Genomic DNA, 25,231 nt, shown 5'->3' with positions numbered 1-25,231 from the left:
AAGCCAGCAGCCACAGTGGCCAGAGGGCTTCCTGTCTGGAGGCTTTGGCTTGCTTTGAAGGGAGGTGACTTCTGCAATCCTGCAACAAAGGCTGTGCAACCAAGCTGCCATCATCACCTCACCTGCTGCCACCTCACCTGCAGCCTCTCCTGCCCCGTGCCCGCCCCGAGGGCAGCTGCCAACCCCCACCGGCCACGGGCAGCCCCAAGGCAGCCCCAGAACCACCCTGAGCTGGGCTGCACTTTGCAGGCTGGTTTGGTTTTCACAGCCTGGAGAGCCTCTTTAAACTGCTCCCTAGATGACAGCAGCACGATGGAGGGAGGCTGCCTGCCCGTTCAGGAGCAGGCACAGGATCTGCAGCCCTGCTCCGGCGTGAGTCACTGCGCCGAGCACAGTCACCAGCCCTGCTGGCAAGGCTCTGAGTGGCAGCTTCCTCTCACTCACAGGTTCAAGCCCTGGGCATTTTTGAACACCCTGCTGCACGACACTCTGTGGCCACTCCTGCCAATAAACCCCTGGCTGCTCTCTGCATGGAGCCTCCCCTTCAAGCGGCACTGGGGAGGGCTGGCACAGGCTGGGACTTCAGGTGCCCGCAGCTGCCTGGGAGCCCATCCCAGCTCTGGCCAGCTGGAGCACCACAGACATTCCTGATGGGAATCCCACGTTGTACTGACTGTGCAAGCCATCCAAAGGGAGAGCAGTGTCAGTGCTCCTGCCTGCTAAGCACAGTCCCAGCTGCAAGCTGGAAGCTATTAGAACATGCCTGGCAGCGGGGATGCAGTCTGGCTGGCTCCGACTGGCACGCTGAGTGCCAAGGGGCTGGAAGCAATCTGAGCATCCCCTGGCTTCTCAGGTTGAGCACCCCATCTCCCACACCCATGCAGCCTGGTGGTGTGCCTCAGAAGCTCCAACCAATTCCTCAGTGACTCCATGAAGGGCAGCAACCTGCACTTGCTGTGCAGGAGCAGCTCCCCTGCCTCCCCCTGCCTGCACCCCAGGCCTTGGCCCATCCCACAGCTTCCTGCTTGCTCTCCTTTACCAAACACCACCTTTTCCACAGGGCTCACTGCCCTGAAATCTGCAGGTGACACCATGCTGCATGACCACAGCCTGCTCTTGCTGGAAGCCTTTATTATTGGCAATGAAATTCAGCTAATTAGAGAAGATGGAATCAATTGATCAGGTCAGGTAAACAGCACGGAGGAGCCCTGCTTGGCATGTGAGTGCTGCTCACATGAAGGAGGCACTGAAAGCACCAAAGCACCCAGCTCCTCCTGGGCAAGTCTCACAGGAGGAAAGCAGCTTCACCTAGGAAATGGCCCCCAAATGGCCAACCCCATCCTGGATTTGCAGGGTGGGGAACTTGAGTGATTCAGCATCACAGCATTTGGATCAATAAACCAACTGCTGCAGAGCTGGAACCTGAATGAGCTCCACTCTCCAGGCAGGACCAGGTGCTGATGCCAGAGGTGTGGGGTTTGTGTGTGGGATGGCATCTCCCTGCACCAGGGTCCAGCATGTTCATAGTGTCCTCCTCCACCTATGCAACACCTCAACCCCAACTTAACCATCACATGGAGACTTTCAGAGCCCACTGCAGTGAGCTGATGAGCACAGGTGAGGCAACTCAGGAGGGGTTCCTGCCCCTGGCAGGTCAGGGTCAGCTCTGCTGTGCACTCTGTGTCCTACACAGGGCCCTGTGCCCTCAGCTGCTGAGAACACACCCCAGGGACAGGGAGGTGGCAGAGGGCCACATGCTGCAAAGGGTGATGGAGGAGGAAACAGACCCAAGGAGAGTCAAAGGAACCAAAGTGCTGATGGGGAAATCTGCAGCAAGCTCCTGCATCCAGGCAGTGGCTGCTGCCCCATCCTGCACCGCAGGGCCACGGTGCTTGCTCAGGATGGGACAGAGTCTGCTCCCCCACCTGGGACAATCACCTCTCCCTTCTTCTTTACACCTGACAGTGACCTGGGAGCTCCTGCTCCTGCTGTAAGTCCAGCCTGAAGCTGCTGCACAGGACAATGAGGTGGATGTGGGCAGCAGTGACCCTGCCGGGGTCGGCTGAGGCCGTGCGCAGCCAGGTCAGCTGAGGGAGCAGAGCTGCTAATCAGCAGGAAATTAGGCACACTTCCCCCAGACCAACAATGCAGTAATTGACTTGGGGAGCTGCAGAGCACTCAATTACCTTGAGGCCAGGACATCAGGATTTGTACTTTTTTTCCAGCATGAACATTTTTTTCCCCAGCTCCTGAGAAACCATCAGAGCTCAGAAGTGTCACAGCCAGCACCTGCCCCAGCCCCAGCTGCCCTTGGCAGGCCAAGCTTTGCCAGCCTGGAGACTACTGCACTGCTAAGATGCCTCCCTGGTGAGCTGGCCAACAGCTCAGGTGACAGCAAAAGGCCTGCAGCCTGCCCAGACAATCCTGTGGCTCCTGCACTGCTCTGCCCCTCACTCACACGTCTCTGGAAGTGCACACAACCAAAACCATCAAAGGGCTGCCCTGCCTCAAAAGGTAGCTGGCTGGCTCCTGGCAAGGCTCCAGGCATGGCCCAGGAAGCAAAGTTCCAGCTCCTGCCAGTTAGTGGCCTTGCTCCAAACCCCACTGAGCCAGTGGGACACGGGGTACAACTCCAGCCTCAGCTCCTGGGGAGAAGAGACACTCTCCTGCCCCTTGCTGAGGCCAAGCTGCTCACTCTCCTGCCCCAGGGGAGGCCAAGCTGCTCACATCACAGCTCCTAGGTGCAGCACAGCTATTTTCCATCTCTAACACTACCAGCAGCCAGCAGGACTGGTAGATGAGGTCTAGGAACTTGCAGGCAGTTTGCCAATGCTCCTCTGTAGGACTAAGACAAACTCCTACCATCAGGGCATCCCCCACAACAGCTTCTGCAGTGGGCCAGCAGCACAGGCAGCTCCCTGCCTGGCAGCCTGCACAGCATTTCACTGCCTCTGCAGCCCTGGGAAGCTCAGCTGTGCCTCCTGTTGTGTAAGCACATCATTACTGAGTCAGCACTGGACTGGCTGTAGTGGGGACACTGGCACAGGAGCAGGACTTGCAGTGTGATCTGAAGGCTGCCACCATGCTGCTTGTGAGCTCTCCCTTTGGCTGCCCTGGTGTCACCCAGGGAGCCATCACTTGCATGCCACCTTACACTGGGCACCCAACAGGGCAGCACCCCTGGCACTGGAAGCTGTTCAGGTACCCGTGATGGGCACAGTCTGAGAGCACAGAAGGGAGAAGCCTTGCTACAGGGCCTCCACCAGCTCCCAGCTATGATTACAGCATCTCCTGGGGCACAAGGGATCCTTCAGAGAGAACCAACCCCAGAGAACCACCTGCAGAGACAACTCCTAGGCAGGGCCCTGCTCCCTGGCACCCCTGCAGCAGGGCTCCCTGCCAGCTCTCTGCTGGGGGGCACTGCCTGGGCAGTGGGTGCTGGGCTGCCCCAGCTGAGGGGAGAGGTCTCTACCCCCTCACAGCCAACAGTTTTTGCTTCCCACTGGGGTTTTTCCCCACACCACTTCATGCATCTCAAACGTTCTGGAGGCCTCCAGCACTCCCACTCCTGCCTGGGGGTGAGGGAGGCAAAGGCTGAAGGGTGAGGTGGCCTGGGTGACAAACTCTGGTCACAGGCTCAGGACCTGAGCCCAGCCCACTGCTGTGACCCACAGGCACAGCTGCCTCAGCCCAAGGCCAGGGCACTGCCCCAGCCTGAGCCCCCTCTTGCAGGGCTCACTGACCCCCAGCTGCGTTCAGCCTCATTTCCTCTGCAGCCTGGTGTTTAATTGCAGAGGCTCTCATTTACTGCTGCAGAGCACAGGCCCCAGCCCCAAGGATAAATTAAAGTGACAGCTCCATGGGAAGCCTGGAATTTAACTTTCTGACTTATCTGATCTGATGCAGATACAAATATTTCAATCCAGCCCAGGAAACAAAGAGCCTGCCTCCAAGGAGCTGCAGCTGGAAGAGGGGAGAGGCTTGAGCAGCAAGAGAGGCTGCAGCCATTAGTGCACTGTCATGCTCCTGGTGGGCACAGCTCAGCTAAGCAGAGCTTCAGGAGCTGCACTCCCCTGCCAGGCTCACCAGGGTTTGGCCTCTGGGTGCTCTTCCCTCCCCCCACCCCACCCCCCTAGTGAAAAGCTACTTTGCTACCACTGAGAGTAAGAGGTTTTAATCTGCTTTGTACAGCTCCCAGTCGGAGGCAGAGGTAAGCACCAAGCCTGCCGAGTGCAACACACCCAGGCTGGCCCAAAAGAGGCAAAGTTCCTTCTGCTTTGTGCTGCCATGATCACAGCTCTGGGCCTGTCTGCAGGCTGGGCTGGGCTTAAGCTCACCCTGCCTGAGCAGGGAAGAGGTGTCCCAGCCCAGCCCAGAGTCCTACCTATGTCCTCTGTAACCCCTGAGGAGAGGCCAGCAGCACCTGCAGGCTGCTCATCCCCACACCCAGGCACCTCCTCTGTGGCTGGGACAGAGCAGAGTGAATTCAAACTGAACTAACTAACTAATTAACCAACTAAGCACTCACTCTTTCCCAATGCTGATGTTTGATTCTGAGCTCTGAAAAGGCCTCTCAGATCTGTGAATTGAGCTGATAAACAATACATGTTTATAGCAAAGGTTGATAGATACCTGAGGGCTGGGGGTCGAGAGGGAGGGGACAGGGCCAGGCTCTGCTCAGTTGCACCCCGGGATGGGCCAGGGGGCAATGGATAGAAACTCCAGCACAGGAGGCTGCACCTCACCATGAGGAGGAGCTTTTGTGAGGGTCACAGAGCCCTGGAGCAGGCTGCCCAGAGAGGCTGTGGAGCCTCCTTCTCTGGAGCCTTTCCAGCCCTGTCTGGATGTGTTCCTGTGTGCCCTGTGCTGGATTCCATGCTCCTGCTCTGGCAGGGGGTTGGACTGGATGATCTCGGGAGGTCCCTTCCAACCCCTAAGCTCCTGGGAGCTCTCCAGCCAGCTGTTTTCCGCGGGCCCACACCGCGGAGCCTTCAGCACAGGCACATCCCGCGCTGCAGACCCAGCCCCGCGGCTGCCATGCGAACACCGGGAGCGGGGCTCGGGCTCCTCCCTGCGCGCAGCGCCGGGCTCCGGCCGCCCCGGAGCGCGGGAGGAGGCGGCTGGGAGCGGCGGGGGGAGGTTACACAAGCGGCATGACTGTGCCTTGTCAGCTGCCCAGCGGGCGGCAGGCCAGCGGCGGGGCCGGGGCGGGCACGGCGGGCAGGCGGCCGGGCAGTCCCCGGCGCCGGCCATGTGCTCCCCGCACACGTGGAGCCGGCCGCTGGCACCGCCGCCGCTGGCACCGCCGCCGGCACCGCACGGCGAGCGGCCGGCCGGCACCAGAACGGGGTTGGTGTGACCTTGGCTGCCATGGCAGCGAGTGCCCGGCCGCAGGGTGCTGCCGGACGGACAGACGGACGGACGGAGCGGCGCACGGGCTGGCCTCGGCCGCCGCTGCAGCCACAGGGCAGCTCCCTCCAGGGCGCTCCAGGCAGACTGCAGCCTTCGGCGGGGCTTTGTTCCTATACTCCACCTGCATCCCACCAGTTCTCAGCCACCTCTCCCCTGGCCTCCCCTGCCACCCACGGGGCCAGCCCAGCGCGGGGGTCCCGCAGCATCCTGACCCTCTGTGCTCACCACAAAGCCAGCTCCACTACCCTGGAAGCCACCTCTGAGTGGGCAGCCAGAGAGACAACATTTGGACAAGAGTTCACTGTCTGTGCACTGAAACTGGTGGGAGAAGAGGAGGGCTGCCCCTTACACGCTCCCCAAACCCAGCCTGGAGGGAATGTGGGCAGCTGGGGGGCTGTGAGAGGCTGGCACCAGTGCCATGCATCCAAGTCACCACAGCAGCTTCCCCCTCCCCGACCTCTGAGGTGCAGAGGCAGCACTGGGATGGAACCCTCAGAGCTTCCGCACTTTCCCTTCACTCAGTGATGGAACACTGCAGTGGTACCAGCACAGCACAGCTGCTGGGCACCAGGCCAGCACGGGCACACGGGTGGGTGCACAGCCCTGACCCCAGCTACACTGACTCCCAGGGTGGATCCATGCTGGGGGAAAAGCAATGCAAAGGCAGCACTGAAACAGACCCCGAGGGGCAGAAACAAACCAAAAGGCAGTTCTGAAGGTGTGAACAGCTCCTGGGCCAGCGGAAAGGAGCTGACACCTCCCAGGAGGGCACACCAAGAGCTGCCCAGCAGTTTATGGAGATGCCAGCACGGATGCCTGGGGGTAGCACAAACCTGCACTGCATCCAAGCCTCCAACCCTTCACAACAGAGCCAGAGAAGAGGGAGAGGAAGAATCAGCCATCCCCACTGGCACACTCAAAGAGAATCTTCAGCTGCCTTCCAAAAGCACAGAACAGAACTGCTGCCAGAGAGCAGAGTCTGCTCACGGAGAGCTCTGCACCGGCATTGACATTCACGGAGCAGCAGCTGCCGTGCCAGGAGCAGCTCCATCTGACACCCAGAACAGCCCTGCCCACAGTGGCACCCCAAACAATGGCACCCCCAAACAGCCCTGTCCATGGCACCCCCAAACAGCCCTGTCCATGGCACCCCCAAGCAGCTCTGTCCACAATGGCACCCCCAAACAATGACACCCCCAAACAGCCCTGTCCATGGCACCTCCAAGCAGCTCTGTCCACAATGGCACCCCAAACAATGACACCCCCGAACAGCCCTGTCCATGGCACCCCCAAACAGCCTCATCCATAGCACCTCCAAACAGCTCTGTCCACAATGGCACCCCCAAACAGCCCTGTCCATGGCATGTCCAAACAGCTCTGTCCATGGCACCCCCAAACAATGGCACCCCCAAACAGCCCTGTCCATGGCACCCCCAAACAATGACACCCCCAAACAGCCCTGTCCATGGCACCCCCAAACAGCTCTGTCCACAGTGGCACCCCCAAACAGCCCTGTCCACAGTGGCACCCCCGAAGAGTCTCATCCATAGCACCTCCAAACAGCTCTGTCCATGGCACCCCCAAACAATGACACCCCCAAACAGCCTCATCCACAGCACCCCCAATGACACCCCCAAACAGCAACACCCCCAAACAGCTCTGTCCACAGCACCCCCATCCATGCCACCCCCAAGCACCCCCGGGCAGCGGCCAGCCTGCCCCAGCTCGCCCTGCTCGCAGCAGCTCATCTGCAGCCCCAGCAAAGCTCTCAGGTTTCAGCAGCTGCAGGGCCCGGCGGTGCCGGCCGCCAGCCCCCCGAGCGCTGCACCCACCTGGATGTATCTCAAGGCACTCCTTAGGACACTGAGGTTTGAGGTCTTCTTGTCGTCCACGTTGGGGATGTTGCGCTTCAAGGTCTCAAAGCACTCTTTCAAGTGTGCTCGTCTAGAGAGAACACAGGGGGCGGTCAGCCCGGGGGAGCACACACCAGAGGGCACTGAGCAGAGGGCAGGGGCTTCAGCTGAGCCTTCATCCAGCAAAGCACTGACACATGTGCACAGCAGGCACTGGGACCGCCTGCCTGTGTCCACCTGAGCCAGCCCAAGCCAGCAGAGACACCTGGGGCTGCAGGCCTGGGCTCTAGGCCCAGCCTCTTGGGAAGCCGCTGCGCAGCCTTCAGCGGAGCGTTTCCTCTCCCCCTGCTGTTGCTTCCCTTATCCCTGTGTGTCCAATTGAGCTAGTTAAAGAGCTCTGGGTCAGGTCTTGGGCCAGCCTTCACCCTGAGCCCCAGCCTGGGCTGGTTTATTACTTTGGAGCCAGAGAGGTCCCACCGCTGTGCACATGGGGATGGACTCTGCAGGATCAGGGCTCTGCAGGGCTACTGTGAGGCAATGATGCAGCCAGGTAAAACACACTGGGAGGCAGAAGATGCAGAGCTGGGCTGTAAGAAAGCAAAGCAACACTGCAAGGTTCATTAAAAGCCACTACAAATTTCAGGGGGGGTTTTGTTGTTGTTGCTGTTAGAAAGGGCAACCAAACAAAAATGCCAAAGCCAACCAAACACTGACAAACTACAGGCCAGAAACAGGGAGACAAAACAGTAAAGGAGGAAGGGGAATGACAAGGAAAGCCCAGAGCCTTGGCTTTCTACCCACCTGTTCTTCTCCAATTTATTATGTACTTCCCTGGTCCCAACCCTGCAACCCAAACAGAACAAAGATAAGCTCAGTGTCAGGTTTAAAACTCACCCCTGGCAGTCAAGCTGTGCTGCAGCAGTGTGTGTGTGTGGGGCCAGGCTATGCAAAGCAACAGAGGTGTTCAGCTAGCACTGCCTGCATATCAATCACAGATTTGTTTCTGCCTCTCAAGGCACAAATCCAGAGTTTCCAGTGGATGTGAGCTGGGGCAAGCATTAGGCATTCACTGCACAGAGGATCCAAGCAGGTGTGGAGGAGGTGTATATACAGACAGCTACTACTGACAGCAGGGAGAGACACACATGAATGCAGGCAGGGTACAGGGCCAGGCAGCCCAGATCCTGACCCATTCCTGAGGCCTGCACTCAGGAGGCTAAGTATGGTGCAGTTTAGAATCAAAGGGTACAGGGCTTGGCAGAGAGACTTCAAACTGCCTTGGATTGTTCCTGTGCCTGAAATAACTGAGCTGGGATGGAGTAATCCAGGAATCCTCTGGTTGCTGCTAAGGAAGCAGCAGCAGGGTGAGCTCCTGGGGGCTTGGGGCTCTGGTCTGCCCCCACCCTCCAAATCAGAGGGATACTGCTAGGAAAAGCCAAACAAATTTGCTATCATCTGAGTTTTTCAGCCAGAGTGTGGATGAAACACACTGAGCAGACACGTGGAGACTTCAAACATCCCTTGATTCAGGCACAGATAGGCTCCTTGAGTCTTCTGCAGACAAGCTGAGGATCAAAGCTGTCCTGGAGGAGCTGGGCTGGCATTTTACAGAGGCTGCTTTGCAAACTCTACACCACCTGTGCTAATTCCTCCTCTGCATTTTGGGATCTCTGCAGCCCCAAGGACACTATGAGCCCTTTCTTACTGTCTGCTACATCTTTTCTCTCTTTCTGCTCCCACAAGATGCCACTGACACTGCCCCTGTGATCCAGGGAAGGTCACAGCCCCCCCCTCGTGCTCCTCTCAGCTGGGTCACAGTGGATCTGCATCACAGCTCAGAGCAAGCACCAGGGGGCCTGGGGAAAGGAAAAGGGAACTGCCACATCCTGACCTTCTGATGCATTCCAATTGCTGACTCCATCCAGGAGGGAGCAACAGGCAAGGCCAGATTCTGGCCTGGCCAAAACATGTCTCCTGAGCAGGGCACTAGCCTGCAGAGGGCTGCATCTTCTCTGTCTCTTCTGCTGGCACCTGCTTAGGTCCAGCTTTACTGGCTCTGTCTCGACACAGCAGCCTGGGAGGGGGACAGAGACTGCTGCACTGTGCAGCAAGAAGGGGTCTCCAGCTGACAGTCTGGCCAGCAGCATCTCCAGAGCCTGACCCTCTGCCCTGAAACCAGGGGTGCATTAGCTTTACTGTACTGCAGAGGCCAGGCACTCAGAGGGACTTTCTGCTCAGCCTCAGCAGGATCCCCACAGCATTTTAAACACCACTGCAGAGCCATCAAGGAGCTGCAGGAGGTTGGACAACATGGCCCAGGAGAAAAGACTGAGCAGATCCAGGTCATCCATCCTGCAGGAAGGAAGACTGAGGGGCCAAGGGAAACAGATAACAGCTTGCTGCAAAGAAGGGAATGATTTGTTCTCCCAGCCCACAAGAGGTAACAGCAGGCTAGGAGTAGCCTGGAAACAGCCACCAAAGGGGAAGACAGAGTCTCCACCAGCCAAAGTCCTTAAGAACAAGGTAGACAAAGACTAACCTGGAGCACCATCAGAGCCACAAGTCCTGTTGGGGGGTGAGGACAGATTAAACAGCCTTCAGTCCCAGCTGCAGGAGTTCTCAACAAGCTGGAGGCCCTTAGCACTCAAGCACTGAGGAAAGTGCAGCAGCAGCAGCAGCTAAGGCCATCCCTGGGCTGGGAAACACAAGCTCCCAGGTCACAGCCCAGCTTTCAGGCCAGGTCCTGCAAGCAGCAGGGCTGCAGCCTTCCCCTCAGCAGTACAAGCAGAGCTCTTCTGCCAAGCACCACACCAGATGCCACCTGAGACCAGGCAGGCAGTGCTGGGCCTTGCTTCCTAACGTGGTCCTGGCTTGGTACAGGGAATCCTTGCAGGGAATCCTACAGTGCGGTCAGGGAGGAGCAACCAAAACCTCCAAGCTAAGAACCCCTGCGGTGGAGACCCCCAACAGACATCCCAACATCCACAGATCCTGGGGGGGTCCTGGGCTGCCTGCAGCTCTTTGCAGCAGCTGCTCAGGCTGGCTGCAGCCTTCGGCCCGGCTTCTGTCCGCCCCCCCTGGGCAGCCAAGGCGGCACTCACCCTCCGGGCCTCTTCTTCTGCTCGCTGGGTTTCGCCTCCTCCGCCGGAGCCAGCTTCAGGGCGCCGAGCGGCGGCGGCGCCCCGGGGTGCTGCAGGGGCTGGTGGGGCTGGGGCTGGATGGGCTGCTGGACCACGTGGTGCTGGGAGATGGCCAGGACCGGCGCCGCGTAGTGCTGGAGCTGCTTGGGGCTGCCCGAGGGCGGCGTGGCCGCTTTGCCGTCCGGCAGCAGGGGGCCCGGGGGCCGCTGGATGACCGGAGCCACCGAGGGCACCTCCTTGGGCACGCCCGGAGCGCTCACCAGGGGCGGGTGGCGCTGCACCAGCGGCGGGGACAGGGCTGCCTGGGCCGCCTGCTGCGGGGGGCTGGTGACGACCGGGATGGGAATGACGGAAATGGGGGCTGCGAGGGGCGGGGGCGGCGGAGGGGCCGGGGCCGGGGGGGAGATGGGCACCAGCAGCTCGCTGCGCGGCTCCTCGGGGGCGAGGGCGCTGCTGGCCTTGCCGGCCTTCTTCTGCTCCTGCTCCCTCTCCAGCCGGAGCTGCTCATGCTTCTCATTCTCCTCTGCAAGAGAAACGGGGCCGTCAGCAGGGCTGCTCCCTCGCCCTCCCCTCCCCGGGCCTCCGGCCGACCTCCCCTCCACAGGCAGCCCGCAGCGGGACCCCGGAGAGCCCTGCCCCGGCCCGGCCACGCCGCACCCTGCCCTCAGCACCCCGGCGCTGCAGCAGGGGCTGCTCGCACGGGCACCGAGGGCTGCTCACACGGGCACCGAGGGCTGCTCACACGGGCACCGAGGGCTGCTCGCACGGGCACCGAGGGCTGCTCGCACGGGCACCGAGGGCTGCTCGCACGGGCACCGAGGGCTGCTCGCACGGGCACCGAGGGCTGCTCGCACGGGCACCGAGGGCAGCTCGCACGGGCACCGAGGGCTGCTCACACGGGCACCGAGGGCAGCTCACACGGGCACCGAGGGCTGCCCCCACCCGCAGCCCTGCAGCCCTGCAGCCCCAGCCGTGGGGCGGCTCCCGGCTCCTCCGCCCTGGGCAGCAGCCCCAGCGCCTCCAGGGAGGCCACGACGGCAGCACCGATGAAAATCCAGACAGCACCCACCCAACCTCCTGCCCCCCACCCCAGCACGAAGAGACACAGCCTGCCCCCCACCCCAGCACAGAGAGACACAGCCTGCCCCCCACCCCAGCACGGAGAGACACAGCCTGCCCCCCACCCCAGCACGGAGAGACACAGCCTGCCCCCCACCCCAGCACGGAGAGACACAGCCTGCCCCAGCCACGGCCTGCCCCCGAGGTCCCAGCCCACGACAATCCAAGGCCCTTCCGCCCAGGGCAGACGTCACTGAGCTGAGCAAGACCACTGACCTCCAAGAGCTGGGGCAGGACCCGGCCAGCAGCCTCTGCCTGCTCCTCAGGGGGGTGCAGGGCAGGTGCAGGATTAGTCCCTGCTTGCCCCTCTGCAGCAGCCCGCTAGGATGGACTCAGCACCCCAGGCGATGCCTCCAGCACCTTCCCGAAGGCCTCCCTGCTCCTGCCCATATGGACAGGATCCAACTCACAGCACAGCATCTCCAACCCTTCCTTTTCTCTCCTGCACCCCACAAAGAGCTGCTGAGCATGCCCCCAAGGAGCTGCCCTGGCCCTCTGACAGCCCCAGGGTAATGCCAGCCTTCCCTCCCAGGGAGGCAGGACAAGCCTGGAGAGCAGCCCAGCCTAACAGCATCCCAGGACAAAAACTGCCCCTCAGGAGCACCTCCTACACCACAGCCTGTGGGGGGGACACAGGGAAACCTGGTGAGCTCCCAGTGCTCCCAGCACCGACCCGGGACAAGGAACAGCCACAGGAGTGCAGCTGGTGCTGAGCAGCCCCCCAGGCAGGGCAGGGCAGGGCAGGCTCCTGGGGTTAAACCAGCCTGGATTTGGTACTGTCCTTGGGCTTCAGCCTGGGACAAACCCACAGGGCTCTTCTCCTCTGCTGTGCAGTGTGCTCAGGCTCCTGGCCTGGCTGTGCTGTGTTTCTGCCCCTGTTCTCAGAGCAGCAGACAGGAGTCCATGCACTCTGTGTGGCCCAGCTAGCCAAACCAGCCTCACTGAACAGGATCCAGGCCTCCAGCTTTAATTGTGTGAACACAGCACACAGGGACCTTATCCATCCAAGTCCTGAGGTGCCAGTGGCACCCAGGGACACCTCACAGCCTCCAGCAAGCAGCTCCAAAGCCACTGCCTGGGAAGCTCAGCTGATCCCATTCCTGACAGCCCCCGAGGAGTGGAGCAGCCCTGGCAGGCTCAGGGCTGGGCCACACACAAGTGCTTGGACAGCAAAGCCTTGCTGCAGGGAGTGAGGGACCAGGGACATGCTGAGGGACCAGGGACATGCAGAGTCTGGTGTCCTGCCTCACACAGTGCCCAGCAGCAGGGAATCCAGAGGAAGCTGTCCACAGAAGCCTGGGCTGGAGCTGGGTGCTGAGCCTGGGGGGAGTTGTTCAGGAGACCTGGCAGAACCTGGGCCCTGGGCCTGCCAGGTTCTGCTCAGCCCCAGCACAGCTCCACTCAGCACCGAGGGGGAACAGAGGGGAAAGGCCTCCCTGGCAGGGCAGCCTCCCCAGCCACAGCCACACCACCCACAGGGTACCTTCCCCACCAAGCCTGGGTACCTCCTGACCCAGCCTGTGATTCGGAGGCTGCAGAGCAAGCAAGGCAACAGAGCTGCTCCTGCTGACTCTGAATGAGCTCTGCTCCCTGGGACTGGCACTGCCCCTGGCTCACAGACATCACTCCCTGCAGTTCCCACACACCACACTGCCTCCAGCCTTTAGCTTTGGTCCAGGGCCTGCACAGCTCCATCCAGAGCCACACCAGGCCTGCTGCAGGGTGTCCAAGAGCCTGGGTGGAGGAGGCCAGCGAGGAGTGACCACAGAGACCTGCAGTGTGAGCTGCAGGGAGGGCAGCCTGGCTCCACATCTGCTGCCCAGGGGGACAAGGAGGGGAACTTCAAACCTTCCAGACCTCAGCAGCTCAACACTCAGCTGCAGCCACAGCCCCAACACACCTGGTGAGAGCAGGGAGCAGGTCAAGCACCCAGCGCTGCCCAGCACCACCAGCAGAGCAAGCTCCAGCACCAGGGCTGCGCCTCCAGGCCCTGGGGAAGGCACCCTGGGAAACTCAGCCACCTGGAAGGATTTCACATCCAGACAGCACTCCTCCCATGGCTGCCTGAGACTCAGATCCACAGGTTTGTGGCCTTAGGCTGCAGGTTGGACTCGATGACCCAACCCAAACAATTCTGTGGCTCTCACTTGACTCAGCTCCTTGCAGCACCCAGCCAGCAGGGTGAGGGAGCTCAAGCCCTCACTGACCCCAAACGTGAGGCTGCTCCAAGAGGAGCCAGAGGCTGCATGCAGCACTTCTCCCCCCTGAGGTACTTAGAGAAAGCAGAATTACCAACATTTCCTTAAAGGAAGAAGTGGGGCAGGGTGGCAAAAGACCTCAGCAGGCATCCCCTGCTGTCTACACAAACCTCAGCTCCCAGTGCCTCCAGATGGGTTCAGCTGAGCACCATGAAGGGCTAACAAATAAAAGCCCTTTGTCTGCAGCTCTCCTGCTCCACTTTGCTGCCTGCTTTGCTGCCAGGGGCAAGGAGGCACAGGGAAATTCAACCCCAGTGACCTGCTGGCTAATCCTGCTCCCTACCTGCCTGCTGGGCCAGGCAGCCAGCCCCGGGCTGACCCAGGCAGCTGGCCTCTGGGGGAAGGGGACTGCTCAAGGGCTGGGGAGGGCAGCAGAGCCTGCCCCTGCTGCAGCACAGAAGCACAGCACTGGCAGGGCTGGAAGGGAGCTCAAGGCTCAGCCAGCTCCAAGCCCCCTGCCATGGGCAGGGACACCTCACACCACAGCAGGTTGCTGCAAACACCTCCAGGCAGGAGGCTTCCACCACCTCCCTGGGCAGCCTGTGCCAGGCTCTCACCACCCTCAGGGGGAAGAACTTCTGCCCTCCTGCACCAGCAGAGGGGAGGACCTGGCCAGGAGACCTGCAGCTGAGGCCTGCACTGATGGCAGAGCTCCTCCAGTGCCCCCTTCAGCAGCAGCCAGCAGTGGAACTCCTGGGAGTCATTTTCATTCATCAGGGAAGCCCAGAGCAGAGGGAAGGCAGAGTCCAACCCTGCACTGCTGATCACAAATACTTATGGAGATGTCTCTGCAAAGCAGGTGCAGCCCTGGGGCTGCTGACAAGCTGCCAACAAAGCCTTTGGTGCTGCAAACCTTCAGCTCCCTTCAGCTAAAGTTTATCCCAAGGATTTCTGTACCTTTCTTTTAGCCAAAATGTGACACCAGGGAGCCACTGTCCCCTGTGCCTGGCCAGAGGCAGAGAGGAGCCTGGCAAGTGACCTCCCCTGCCCAGGAGGGGCCTGAGAGGTCTCTAGGCCACCTCTCCCTAACACAGACACTGCTGCAGGACAGAGACACCTCCTCTGAGCTGTGCTCTGTGCCCTGCTCACTTTGTGCTCCCACCCTGCAAACAGGCTGAAGCCATGATTCCCAGAGCCCCCCAGGGCGCTGAGGGGGGGTGCTCCCCTTCACAGACACAACAAGTGGGCAGCAGGGCAGCTGTGCTCATCCCACCACAGGCAGAGCACTCAGGACATGAGCTCCTGGGAGCCCCTGATGTAGGAACCACCCAAGGGCACTTGCCTGGGCTCAGGGCTCGGCTGGGCATCAGAGCTGGGGGTGGTTTCCATGCACTCCTGACACTTCCATCACAGAGACCCAGGGCTGAACAGAGCGAGGCAGCAAACCAGCCCCCCCAGCACCCCCGCCCCCGGGGGTCAGCACCACAACCCAAGCACCAGGGGGGAAGGAATCTCACACCCTGCCCACACCCCACACCGCCTGCCTAAGGGCCACACGGCAAGGGCAGGGAGCTCAGCTCCCGTGCCAGCCGTGCCAGCAGCCAGAGGCCACCCCCAGCAGCACAGCGCGGCACAGCGCGGCACAGCGCGGCACGGCGCGGCACGGCGGTCCTGGGAGCACACACAACTGGGGGCAGTGTTCCTGGCTGCAGCGTTCCCGGCTGCAGCGTTCCCCAGCTGCTGCGCTCCCGGCTGCTGTGCTCCCGGCTGCTGCATTTCAGGCTGCTGCGCTCCCGGCTGCAGTGTTCCTGGCTGCTGTGCCCCCGGCTGCTGCACTCCCGGCTGCTGCGCGCCCGGCTGCTGTGCCCCCGGCTGCTGCATTTCAGGCTGCTGTGCTCCCGGCTGCAGTGCTCCCGGCTGCTGCATTTCAGGCTGCTGCGCTCCCGGCTGCTGCGCTCCCAGCTGCTGCGCTCCCGGCTGCTGCGCTGGTGCTATTTTGGGCCCTGCTGGGCCAGGAGTACACAGTGCCAGGCACTCTTCACTTTGTTACCTAATCATCTGTCAGGTTTCAATCTATCTCCTCGCCCCAGCCCGGCCTGGCCGTGCCAGCAGCCCGAGGCGTGAGCGCTGCCAGCCGAGGCGGCCACGAGCAGGCAGCCCCACACGTGCCCAGGGCACGGCACCGAGCCTGCTGCCCAGGCTGTGCTGCAGGAGCAGGGCTCACAGCCCTGCAGTGCCCCTTGCAGCGCTGCTGCCCTGGGCTGGGGACACCATCAGCGCTCAGGAGCTCACCGACGTGCCCTGCCTCACCAGGAGCTCACCCAGGCGCCTCCCGGCACGCTCAACCCCCGCAGCAGGCAGGCACCGGCGCGGCAGGGCAGGGGGCGTCCTCTGAGCGCTCTGAAGCACTTCCCTGAAGCACTCAGTGCCCCTGGCAGCTTGCCCTGCACACCAAGGACAGCTGAGAGAACCTGCATTTCACCCTGCCAGTCCTAGGGCAGCACAGCCGCCCCCGGGAGGGAGCCGCCCCGGGGAGGGAGCCGCCCCGGGGTCACCCCAGGAAAGGGCTGGGGAAAGCCTGCAGGTATTTTCCACTGCTGTGCCTGGAGAGGGGCATGGCCGTGCTCAGGGGCAGGCAGGCTGCAGCCTGAAGCTTGGTTTCTGTTTCTGCAGGCTCTGGCAGGGAGAATGGGGAGAGGGAAGATAAGAACGGAGTCAGCAGTTCTGGAGGCCAGCAGAGCTCAGCCCGAGCCAGGCCACCTCTGACTCAGAGCTAAGGCTGCTGACACAAGAGGCTGCGCCAGCAGAAGCCACTGGGGCCTGCCAAGGGCCTGCAAACAAGCAGGAGCACTGAGACCCCTCTGAAACCAGGACCCCTCCCTCTGAGCCCCCCTCGACTGTAGCTGACAATGGCACAGCAGCAGCCCAGCTCCTCTCTCCAGCTTGGCCCAAGCCACTTTGTTGGGTGTCCACTCTGCCCCAGTGCCTCTCCCCAGAGCCCAGGGGGCTGCCAGCTGTGCTGCAAGCCCTCACAGTGAGCCCTGGGGAAGAGCTGGCTGCGAGGCAGCCCAGGGCTCACCCCCAGCTGCTCAGCTGGGTGCTGTCTCCAGATCCCAGCCTGCCACCAAAGCAGCCCTTCCTCCTTCCTGTGAACAGGGCCCCGGGCCCTGCATCCCCAGGGACTGAAGGAAAGCCTGCTGCTCACAGAGGACACTGACAGCTGTCACAAGAAGGCATCAGAAGCTTGTGACAGGCTGCAGAGTGAGAGCTGAGTTCAGCCCTCATGGGGTTTCAGTTTCAGGGGTTCAGAGACCTGTCCTACCTGCCACTGCCTCTGCTGAGCTATCTGCTGCACCAGCAGCCCTCACACTCCTCACACCTCACCTGCAGGCAGTGGCATCACTCACCATTAACAACCAAACCCACCTGAGTCTCCATCTTCTCAGCCAGAGGATGATGACACATTCACATCCTACCAGCAAGAGCACAGGAAAGCCAGCCTCCACAGGCAGCCTCCCTCCTGGGCACCAACCCTGGCAGACCAGAGCTGTGTCCAGCACAGTGGCCTTGTCTGCAGCTCCTAGGAACCAAAGCCACCTCACTATCCAAGCCTGAAGCCATTGGAGATGTTCCTCCTGCCTGACAAAGCCTAGGGAGAGACAGGCTTGGTGTGGAGGCAGATGGCTTTCAAGGAAGAGTATTTCCCCTCAGCAGAACCAGGGCAGCTCCTGGAATGCAGAAAGGGAGGTGGGAGAGGCCCTCAAGCCCCAGAGAAGGACAGAGCATAACTGAACCCCTGGCAGACATCCCTCAGGGCAGCAGCAACTCAAACCTCCCTGGCTAATTCACACAGTGCTTTGCTTTGCTGCTGCAGTGCTGAACTGAAACCCTGAGCCAGCCCCAGAGCCACTGTAGTTACAGCTAACTGGTAGTGGACAGAGGAAAGGCAGAGCCAGGATTCAGCAGAGCCACAGAGGAAAAGAAAACAGATCAAGAGTGCTGATGGAAAGGAAGCCATGGTGGACAGCCCTGTGTACACACACAGACCACCCCAGTGCCTCTGAGGTGCCAAGGGCACCATGAGCTGTGGCACCAGAGCTTGGCAGGCTGGGCTGATGTAAAACCTTGCTGTGGAGCCCAGGAAAAAGCACAGAGAAGCTCTGCCTCTGGCACCACTGACCACTGCCTCTGCTCCATCATCTAGAGGAGCTGGTGCCTCAGAGCTGCCCCATGGGACAAGGTGGTGTGTCCTGAGAAGCCACTGCTTGCAGGTGGAGCAGCTGCTGGGTGGCAGCTCAGAGCTCTCCCTCCCTTCTGGCCTGGGTCAGTGTGGCACACTCAGCCTGCAGAAGCATGGCAAATGTTGATACACTTGGGATGTGCTGCTTGGAAAAGAGTGATAACCCTGGGCTGACTTCACCAAGCATATCACAGAGCAGCCATGCACTCCCCACACAACACAGCCCAGCCACTGCTGTGCCCACAGCAGAGACTCCCACACCCCCCACCGCCCCCAGGCAGGTCTCAGACCCTCAGGATGCCAAGGGAGCTGCAGACCTGCACTCACAGAACTGTCAGGGCTGGAAGGGACCTCAAGGCTCAGCCAGCTCCAACCCCCTGCCATGGCCAGGGACACCTCACACCACAGCAGGTTGCTCACAGCCACCTCCAGCCTGGCTGCAAACACCTCCAGGCAGGAGGCTTCCACCACCTCCCTGGGCAGCCTGTGCCAGGCTCTCACCACCCTCCTGGGGAAGAACTTCTTCCTGACATCCAATCTGGATCTCCCCACTTCTAGTTTTGCTCCACCCCCCCAGTCCTGTCCCTCCCTGACGCCCTCAAAAGTCCCTCCCCAAAGCTCTCTGAGTCAGACACACACTGCTGGTGCCTCACAGCCAGGGCAGGTGAGATGAGTTCATGTCACACCCTGAGTCATGGCACAGCCAGGCCTGGTGCTCCATGACCAGCCTGTCAGGTGAGCACATTTGCTCAGCACCAGCTCAGGAATTGCTCCTCCATCCCTGTGACAAGAGCAGGAGCCCTGTGCTGCACCTTGGCTGCAGGGCTGTGCCAGGGGCTGTCTGCACAGGCTGCTCACACCTGCCAGCTCCCTTCTCAAAGGAAGAAGTGGAAGTGTGCAGATGACCCTTCAGAGCCCCATCCTTGAGAGAGAAAAGCAGGCAAGACCCCAAGGGCATCTGCCCATCAATGCAGGTGGTGCACAGCAGCTTCCCTCCATCACCTGAGGTGGCTGCAGCAGGGCAGCTGTCCTGTCACCCCTGAGTGCACACAGGCACTGCCCTCAGCCACACAGCAAGGCTCTTCCACAGCCAACCTCTAGCCATGGAGCCAACGTGCCAGTGCCCCGAGAGGCAGAGCAGGGTCCTGGAGCAGGCCACATGTTACAGCATGCCCAGGGCTCTGCCCACCTGCCCAGCAACAGCCTGGCACCTACAGCATCCTCTGCAGGCACTGAAGGTGCTGTCCTCAGCAGGAGCACCTGGTGTGCTCTTTGTTCACCTGGCTTCCTGCACAAGAGCTCGGTCTGAAGACACAGCATGGCCTCAGCAGCAGGCCCCTGCCAGCAGCCTGCCCCAGGGAGTGCTTTGTGCTCTACTGGCACAGCCTGGGGTCTTCTGAGCTGCAGAGGGATGGGTCTGGAGACTTCCCAAGCACTGCTGGCAAGCTAGATGGGGCTGTGAAGGAGAGAGAACACACAGTGGGACCAGAATTTCACAGCCTGGACAGGGAATTCAGACAGACCTGGCCACAGGAGATGGTTCTGAGTGCTGCAAAGACTGAGTGCCACAAGGCACCACTGCGAGGATCAGAGCTCTCCTCAGCTTCAAAGCAGAAGGCACTGTTCTGATGTTTGTGCAGCTTTGCCAGGTTTCAGGAAGTTCAGTATCTCATGGGCAACATTCAGCTGCTGTGCCCCACAGTGCACAGAAAGGCAGCACTGGGGCTGAGGAAGGCAGACTGCCAAGGTCCAGCCCTGCTGCTGCCCTGTGCCACAGCGCTGCTCCCAAACCAGGAGCTAAGTCACTTCAGAGCACCAGGGGAGATGAACTGTGCAGACACCAGCAGGTGTGGCAAGCCTGATCTGCTGCAGCCACTGTGACCCCACACCTGAGAGAGCTGCTCCTCTTCCTCACCCACCAGCAGGAGGTGGGTGCCCTGCAGCCAGAGGAGAGCCTTCTGGTCACCTCACACCTCGGGGTCATGCACTTCAGATGTGTGCCACAACTGGCAGCTGGATGAGATGGGAAGAGACCAGGACTGCACCTACTGTTCAGGTCACCACCCAAGCTTGGCTCAGCAAAAGGAGAGGCCTCCAACCCCAGTGAGCAGCATCAAGCACAGCAGGGAGCACAAACCCAGGGGTCCTGCAGGGGCATCTGTGGGAAGAACTCCAGGAAAGCACAGATCAGCTCCTTGCAGTGACAAAGATGTTTGTTTGCTTGGCTCATGAAGCATTCCTGGATTAACCCAAACTCAAAAAGCAACCAGCCACCCTCCAGCCCATGGCAAATGCCTCTGGAGTTTGCCAGCAAAGCCAGAGGAAGGCCCTGGCTGCGGGTTTGTGCCTGTGCACACAGCCCCTGCACGGGGAGGAAGGCTGAGCAGCAGCACCGCTGTGCAGCAGATGTGGATGGAGGAGCAGAGGAATGCTGCAAGCCCCTGACTCCCAAACCCCCCCAGCAACTCCCCAGGACGTGGCCAGCGTGGTGCACGGCCAGGGTGTGCCTCCTGTTGTTTGCATTCCACGACCTGGATATTGCAAGGGAGAAAGGCAAAACATCGACTCCCCTCCTCGCCTCCCCCGAGCCTGGTGGGGCTTTTGTTCCCCCCCACACAGATAATGAGAGCCAAACACCGCTGCCACCACTGCCACCATTTACATAACAGTTCTGTCGGTGTGGAGTGGCTCTGCTGGGTGTTGGAGCAGGAGGAGGGCGAGGAGGCAAACCGCTGCAGTTTCACTTTCGTTAGGGCTCTGCATGCCCACGGAGCAGCCACAGCCGCCGGGGAGAGGCTGCCTCTGAGCCCTGCGAGCCCGGCACGGGGAGGGCAGCAGAACCACCACCCCCAGGGGATCAGAATGGGACATGCAAGGAGCTCACAAGCAGAAGAGCCTCCAGAAAGTGTAAACAGCAGAAGTGTTGATGCTGTGGAAGTGTCACCAGGGTGAGGATTCCATGGCGTGTCTGACCATGGCGTGTCTGAGGAGCTGCTCTGACTCTGCCTCTCGGCTGCAGTTCATCTGCTCCCAGATGAGTGGCTTGGGAGCTACGAGCCAGCCCCCTCTGCTGTGTCCTTCCCAACTTTTCCAGCACCTCAACAACAAACAGCACAACTCCACAGCGGCAGAGCCTCCTTCCCCCACCAGGGTCCCAGGCACAGGCACCCCAGGGTGCTAGTCTCCACCCAGCTGCTGCTCTCTGGGTGCATCTCAAGCCAAGGGATTCAGACTCTGAACCATTCCAGCGTGGCACATGGCAACATTCAACAGGCTTTGGGGCAAACACCTCGCAAACCCAGCCGGGAGCTGCGCTGTAGGCAGTGCCTGATCACCCAGGGACAGGAGTGGCACCGCTGGGTGTGAGCTGATGGCTCCACACAAAGCCTGGGGGGTCAAGGTGGCTGCGGCCCCGCCACGCAGGCAGACCCAGAGAGGGTCACAGCCAGCTCCACACAGCAGCACCGGCCCTCAGGCAGCTGTGGGCACGGAACAAGCCCTGCTCTGGTGCTAAATTAAGGCAGGCAAAGCCTGCATGGTTTAATTTTCCACTGGTGGAGGAGGCTGAGGGAGCAGCAAAGCCACACGCACACCTGCCCGGGCAAAGGCCTCAGCTGAGCTGGGGGAGGAGGACACTCTGCAGCTCCTGGCAGGTTTGAAAGCATCTGGACACCAGGTGTGTGCTGAGGGAAACCAGCAGCAGGACACAGCTCCCACCTCCAGTGCTGCTACACCTGCAGCCCAGTGAAATGTGGCACCACGGGGGAGCAAGGACACCCCCCCCCCCCCGCCTGCACCCCTGCCCTCCTCCTGGTGCCCCAGGGGCTGCAGTGTCATGCACAGCACCAAGCAGCGTGTGGAAGGAGAGGGTAGCTGCTGGGGCAGCTGCTGGGGCAGATGTCGATCTCACAGCTTTGCAGGCACTGCTTTGCTCCCCAAAGGATGTGATTTCATTTCAGGTTAGTCTGTGGAGCTCTCCCAGCAGCTCTACCCTGAACTGCTCCCTAAGCCTGAGATCACTCCAGCTGCACCCCAGCATCTTAGCAACCACGGCAAGAAGCAGAGCAGTGACAAGGAGCTGCTGGCCTGACCTCCTGGCAAGTCCAAGGAGAATGTGCAGATCCAGCTGGTGTCTGCATTCAGGAATCCTTCTTCATCTCCTCCTTTCAGAGGGCTCTCCTCAGTCACACACCATGGAAGGAGACAGTCCTCCACCACCTCTGTCCAGCTGGGCAGTGGCCCCAAAGCCTGCAGGCAGGCAGTGAGTGGCTGTGTCCCACAGGCTGCATCTCCACATGCAGTGCTGCAGTGCTCCATGGCACCAGGAATCCCCACCACGGGCCCAGCCACACCTTGGTCCCCTTCCCTCCCAAAGCCTCTCTGCTCTCTTTTCTCCCTACTTTTCCCTTCTATCCTCCATGTTCTTCCTCAGTATGACAAACATCTGGATGAGAGGGAACTCCAGAGGGACTGCAGGCACTCCTGAGCAGGTTCCCATCCTGCTCCCCCACCTGAGGCCAAGCACTCTGCAGCACCTTCCTACCCAGCAGCCTTAAACCAGCTCCACTTGACATTTTTGATGCTGTTCCCAGACTGGGTTGATCTTAAGGCCAGCCTGGACCCCCAGAGTCACACAGTGCAGTGCAGATCGTGGAGCTTCTCTGAGCACATTTGGAGGAGGAGGAGGAGAAGAGGGGGGTGACAAGGGAAGGAAACCAATCCACAATGTTTTAGCCTTTCCCAGGCATTCTCTGCTACTTCTCCGCTTGTGCTCCCCCCTGTCACCCCAAGTGCAGGCAATGGGCTCCTTCTGATGCCACTCCTGTCCCTGGTGCTCCTGCCTTCCCTGAAGTAGCCACCTCTGCACTGAAGCTGCTGCTCCAGCAGCCAGTTCAGCCCTGACACGCCTGCTGCAGCAGCACGGCGATGGTGTGGACCACAGCAGGGCTCCGAGCACCCAGCCAGGCCCTGGGCTGGGTGCTGTGCAGGCTCACCCAGGCTGCCCCTTCCTGCAGTGGGCTTTGGAACCAGGCAGCATCTCCACACTTCCCTGCCTGCTGCTCCTTGAAACTAGGAACCCCTCCCCATTGTTTTTGGTGCATTGCCTTGGCCATGCCCCACTGAAGCATCAGTTCTGTCTCCAGAGGTTACCCAACATGATGGGACTGGGCTGCTTCTGCCTCTCCTCTGCCTCTCACAGTTGGCACCTGTAGGTATGCCAGGGCCTTGACTTGTTGCATCCATTTACAAACCTCTCCCAGAGTGGGGAGCAGTCAGATACCGACTGAGAGCTTGGCTAGCAGCAGCAGATCTGAGGAACAACCCTGCTGAGCATCACTTCCCCCGAGTGTAACCTCTGCCGGACCCCAAGCACCGGCACCTTCTGTGCCCACAGAGCTGCAGCGCTAAGAGCCAGGCAGCAGGGCTGAGGGGGTGCCCAAGCTCTCTGCCACCGCCCTGCGCGGGGCTGCGCGGGGCTGCGGGGACAGCGGCGCCAGGGCCCGGCCGGGACGAGGGGAGCTGCCCCCTGCAGACCCTTCCTGCGCCTGGCTCGAAGGCCGCTGCCCGTCCGCTCCCAGCGCCGGTCCCCGCCGTGACTCATCACCGACACAATGGCGAGGCGGCCGCGGCCCGGCGCGCACACAAAGCGCTGCCCCCGCCGCAGGTACGCGCTGCTGTCACCGGCAGAATGCCGCAGCCCGGCCCCAGCGCCGCCGGCACGGCGCGGAACGACCGGATCACACCGGCCCCGCGGCACCGGCAGCGGAGCCGTTCTCCAGGAGCCGTGAGCCGCCCACGGTGGCACGGCCGAGCCCCGGCGTCGTCCTGCGACAGCCAGCCCCCGAGGGAAGCGGGAGCCCGGGGAAGGGCGGGCGGGACACAGCCGCAACGGGGAGCGGAGCGGGGGCAGCGCGGGAGCTGCGAGAGCCGCAACGGCGCGACGGAACGGGGCGATCCCCGCGGGGCTCCCCCGGCCCCGCCGCCCTCCCCCAGCCCCGGGGCGGGCGCGGGAGCCGCAGCCCCGCGGCGGGGCCGCAGGGGGGAGCGGCGCAGGTCGGCGCGGGCCGGGCCAGGGCTCCCCGGGGCTCCCGGCGGGACGGGGCGGGGCTCCCCGCGCGCGGGCCGCGAGGGCGGGGCGGGGCCGCGCGCACGTGGTGGCGGGCGGCGCCTGCAGCGTCACGCGGCACGGCCCCGCCCCCGCCCCGCCGGCGGCGCGGGGACACGCAGCGCGCGCGGCGGCGGCGCGCCCGCGGGAGGGGCGGGGGCGGCCGGAGCCCCCCGGCGCGGCCCCGGGGAGCGGGGCCGGGGGGCGCTCAGACCGCCCCCGCCCGCAGGCTGTCCCCGCCGCGGCGGCGTCGCGCTGTCCTCTCGTCCCCCGTCCCGATCGCCGCCCCCCCGCTCCTTGGGCGCCCTGTCACTTCCCCGCGCCGCGGCACCCACCCGCCGCGGGCTTTCCCTGCCGCCAACGCCCCCGGGCGGGCCCCGGCGGCAGCGCCTCGCAACGCCAGCGCCGCGTCTCCCCGCCGTGCCCGCCCGCTCCGACCCGCCCGGCGCCGCCCCGGGCCCCCTGCCCACGCCGCCTCGGCCGGTCACCGGCGGGCTGTCAGGCGGCGGCCCCGGCGCGGCGCGGCCGGCCCCTTACCACGTGCGGTCTGCTGCTGCTGCGCCTGCCACTCCAGGAACCGCGCCGCCTCCAGCAGCGTCTCGATGCTCATGGCGCGGGCCCCGGCCGCCGCCGCCGCCGCCTCCCCGGTAGCGCGGGCCCGGCCGCAGGCGCCGCGCCGCCCCGCGGCTCGCCCCGACGGCAGCAGCGCTGGCGACAAGATGGCGGGCGGCAACAGAAACACAACAGGCGGGCGCTGGCGCGGCCCCGCTACTACGCGGCGGGCGGCTGCAAGACGCGGCGCGGAGCCGCCGGGCGCCGCCCGGACGGGACGGGGCGGGACGGGACGAGGAGGCCGGCTCGGCTCGCCGTGAGGCGGGGGCGGCTCGCCGGATCCGCTGCCGCGCGTGGTGGCGGCGGCCGGCGGCTCGCCCTGGGGCGGGTTGTTGGACGCGGGCAGGGCGGCGGGGGCGGGCGGGGCCCGGCCGGGCCGGCGGCGCCGCGATCCGGCCGCCGGGTTTTGCGGGCGGCCCTCCCCCCGCAGTGCGCTGGCTGCCCATCACCGGGTGTCAGCGCGGCGCTGGCCAATGGGCGCGCAGCACAACACGGCGTGCAGCACCTCCACATGGGCGCCCCGCGCCGCCGCCAGCCGCCTTAAAGGGGCC

At 62.4% G+C, this 25,231-nt stretch overlaps 1 protein-coding gene across 1 annotated transcript in view; it reads right to left on the bottom strand.

Annotated features, from left to right (window-relative positions):
- Positions 1-24,810, bottom strand: part of MNT (MAX network transcriptional repressor) — a 41,429-nt gene extending 16,619 nt beyond the window's left edge. The window contains exons 1-4 of the mRNA XM_068154892.1: positions 24,606-24,810; positions 10,367-10,928; positions 8,067-8,108; positions 7,245-7,356 (exon numbers count right to left, since the gene is read on the bottom strand). Of these exons, the coding sequence (XP_068010993.1) occupies positions 7,245-7,356; positions 8,067-8,108; positions 10,367-10,928; positions 24,606-24,678 (789 nt within the window). The 5' untranslated portion in view covers positions 24,679-24,810. The remainder of the gene's footprint in view (positions 1-7,244; positions 7,357-8,066; positions 8,109-10,366; positions 10,929-24,605) is intronic.
- Positions 24,811-25,231: the final 421 nt, after the last annotated feature.

The sequence above is a fragment of the Melanerpes formicivorus genome, unplaced genomic scaffold, assembly GCF_026170545.1.
Source record: "Melanerpes formicivorus ecotype bairdi unplaced genomic scaffold, bMelFor1.0.p_v2 SCAF_29, whole genome shotgun sequence".
In the NCBI taxonomy this organism is placed as follows: Eukaryota; Metazoa; Chordata; class Aves; order Piciformes; family Picidae; genus Melanerpes; species Melanerpes formicivorus.
This window is presented reverse-complemented; position numbering and strand designations above follow the sequence as displayed.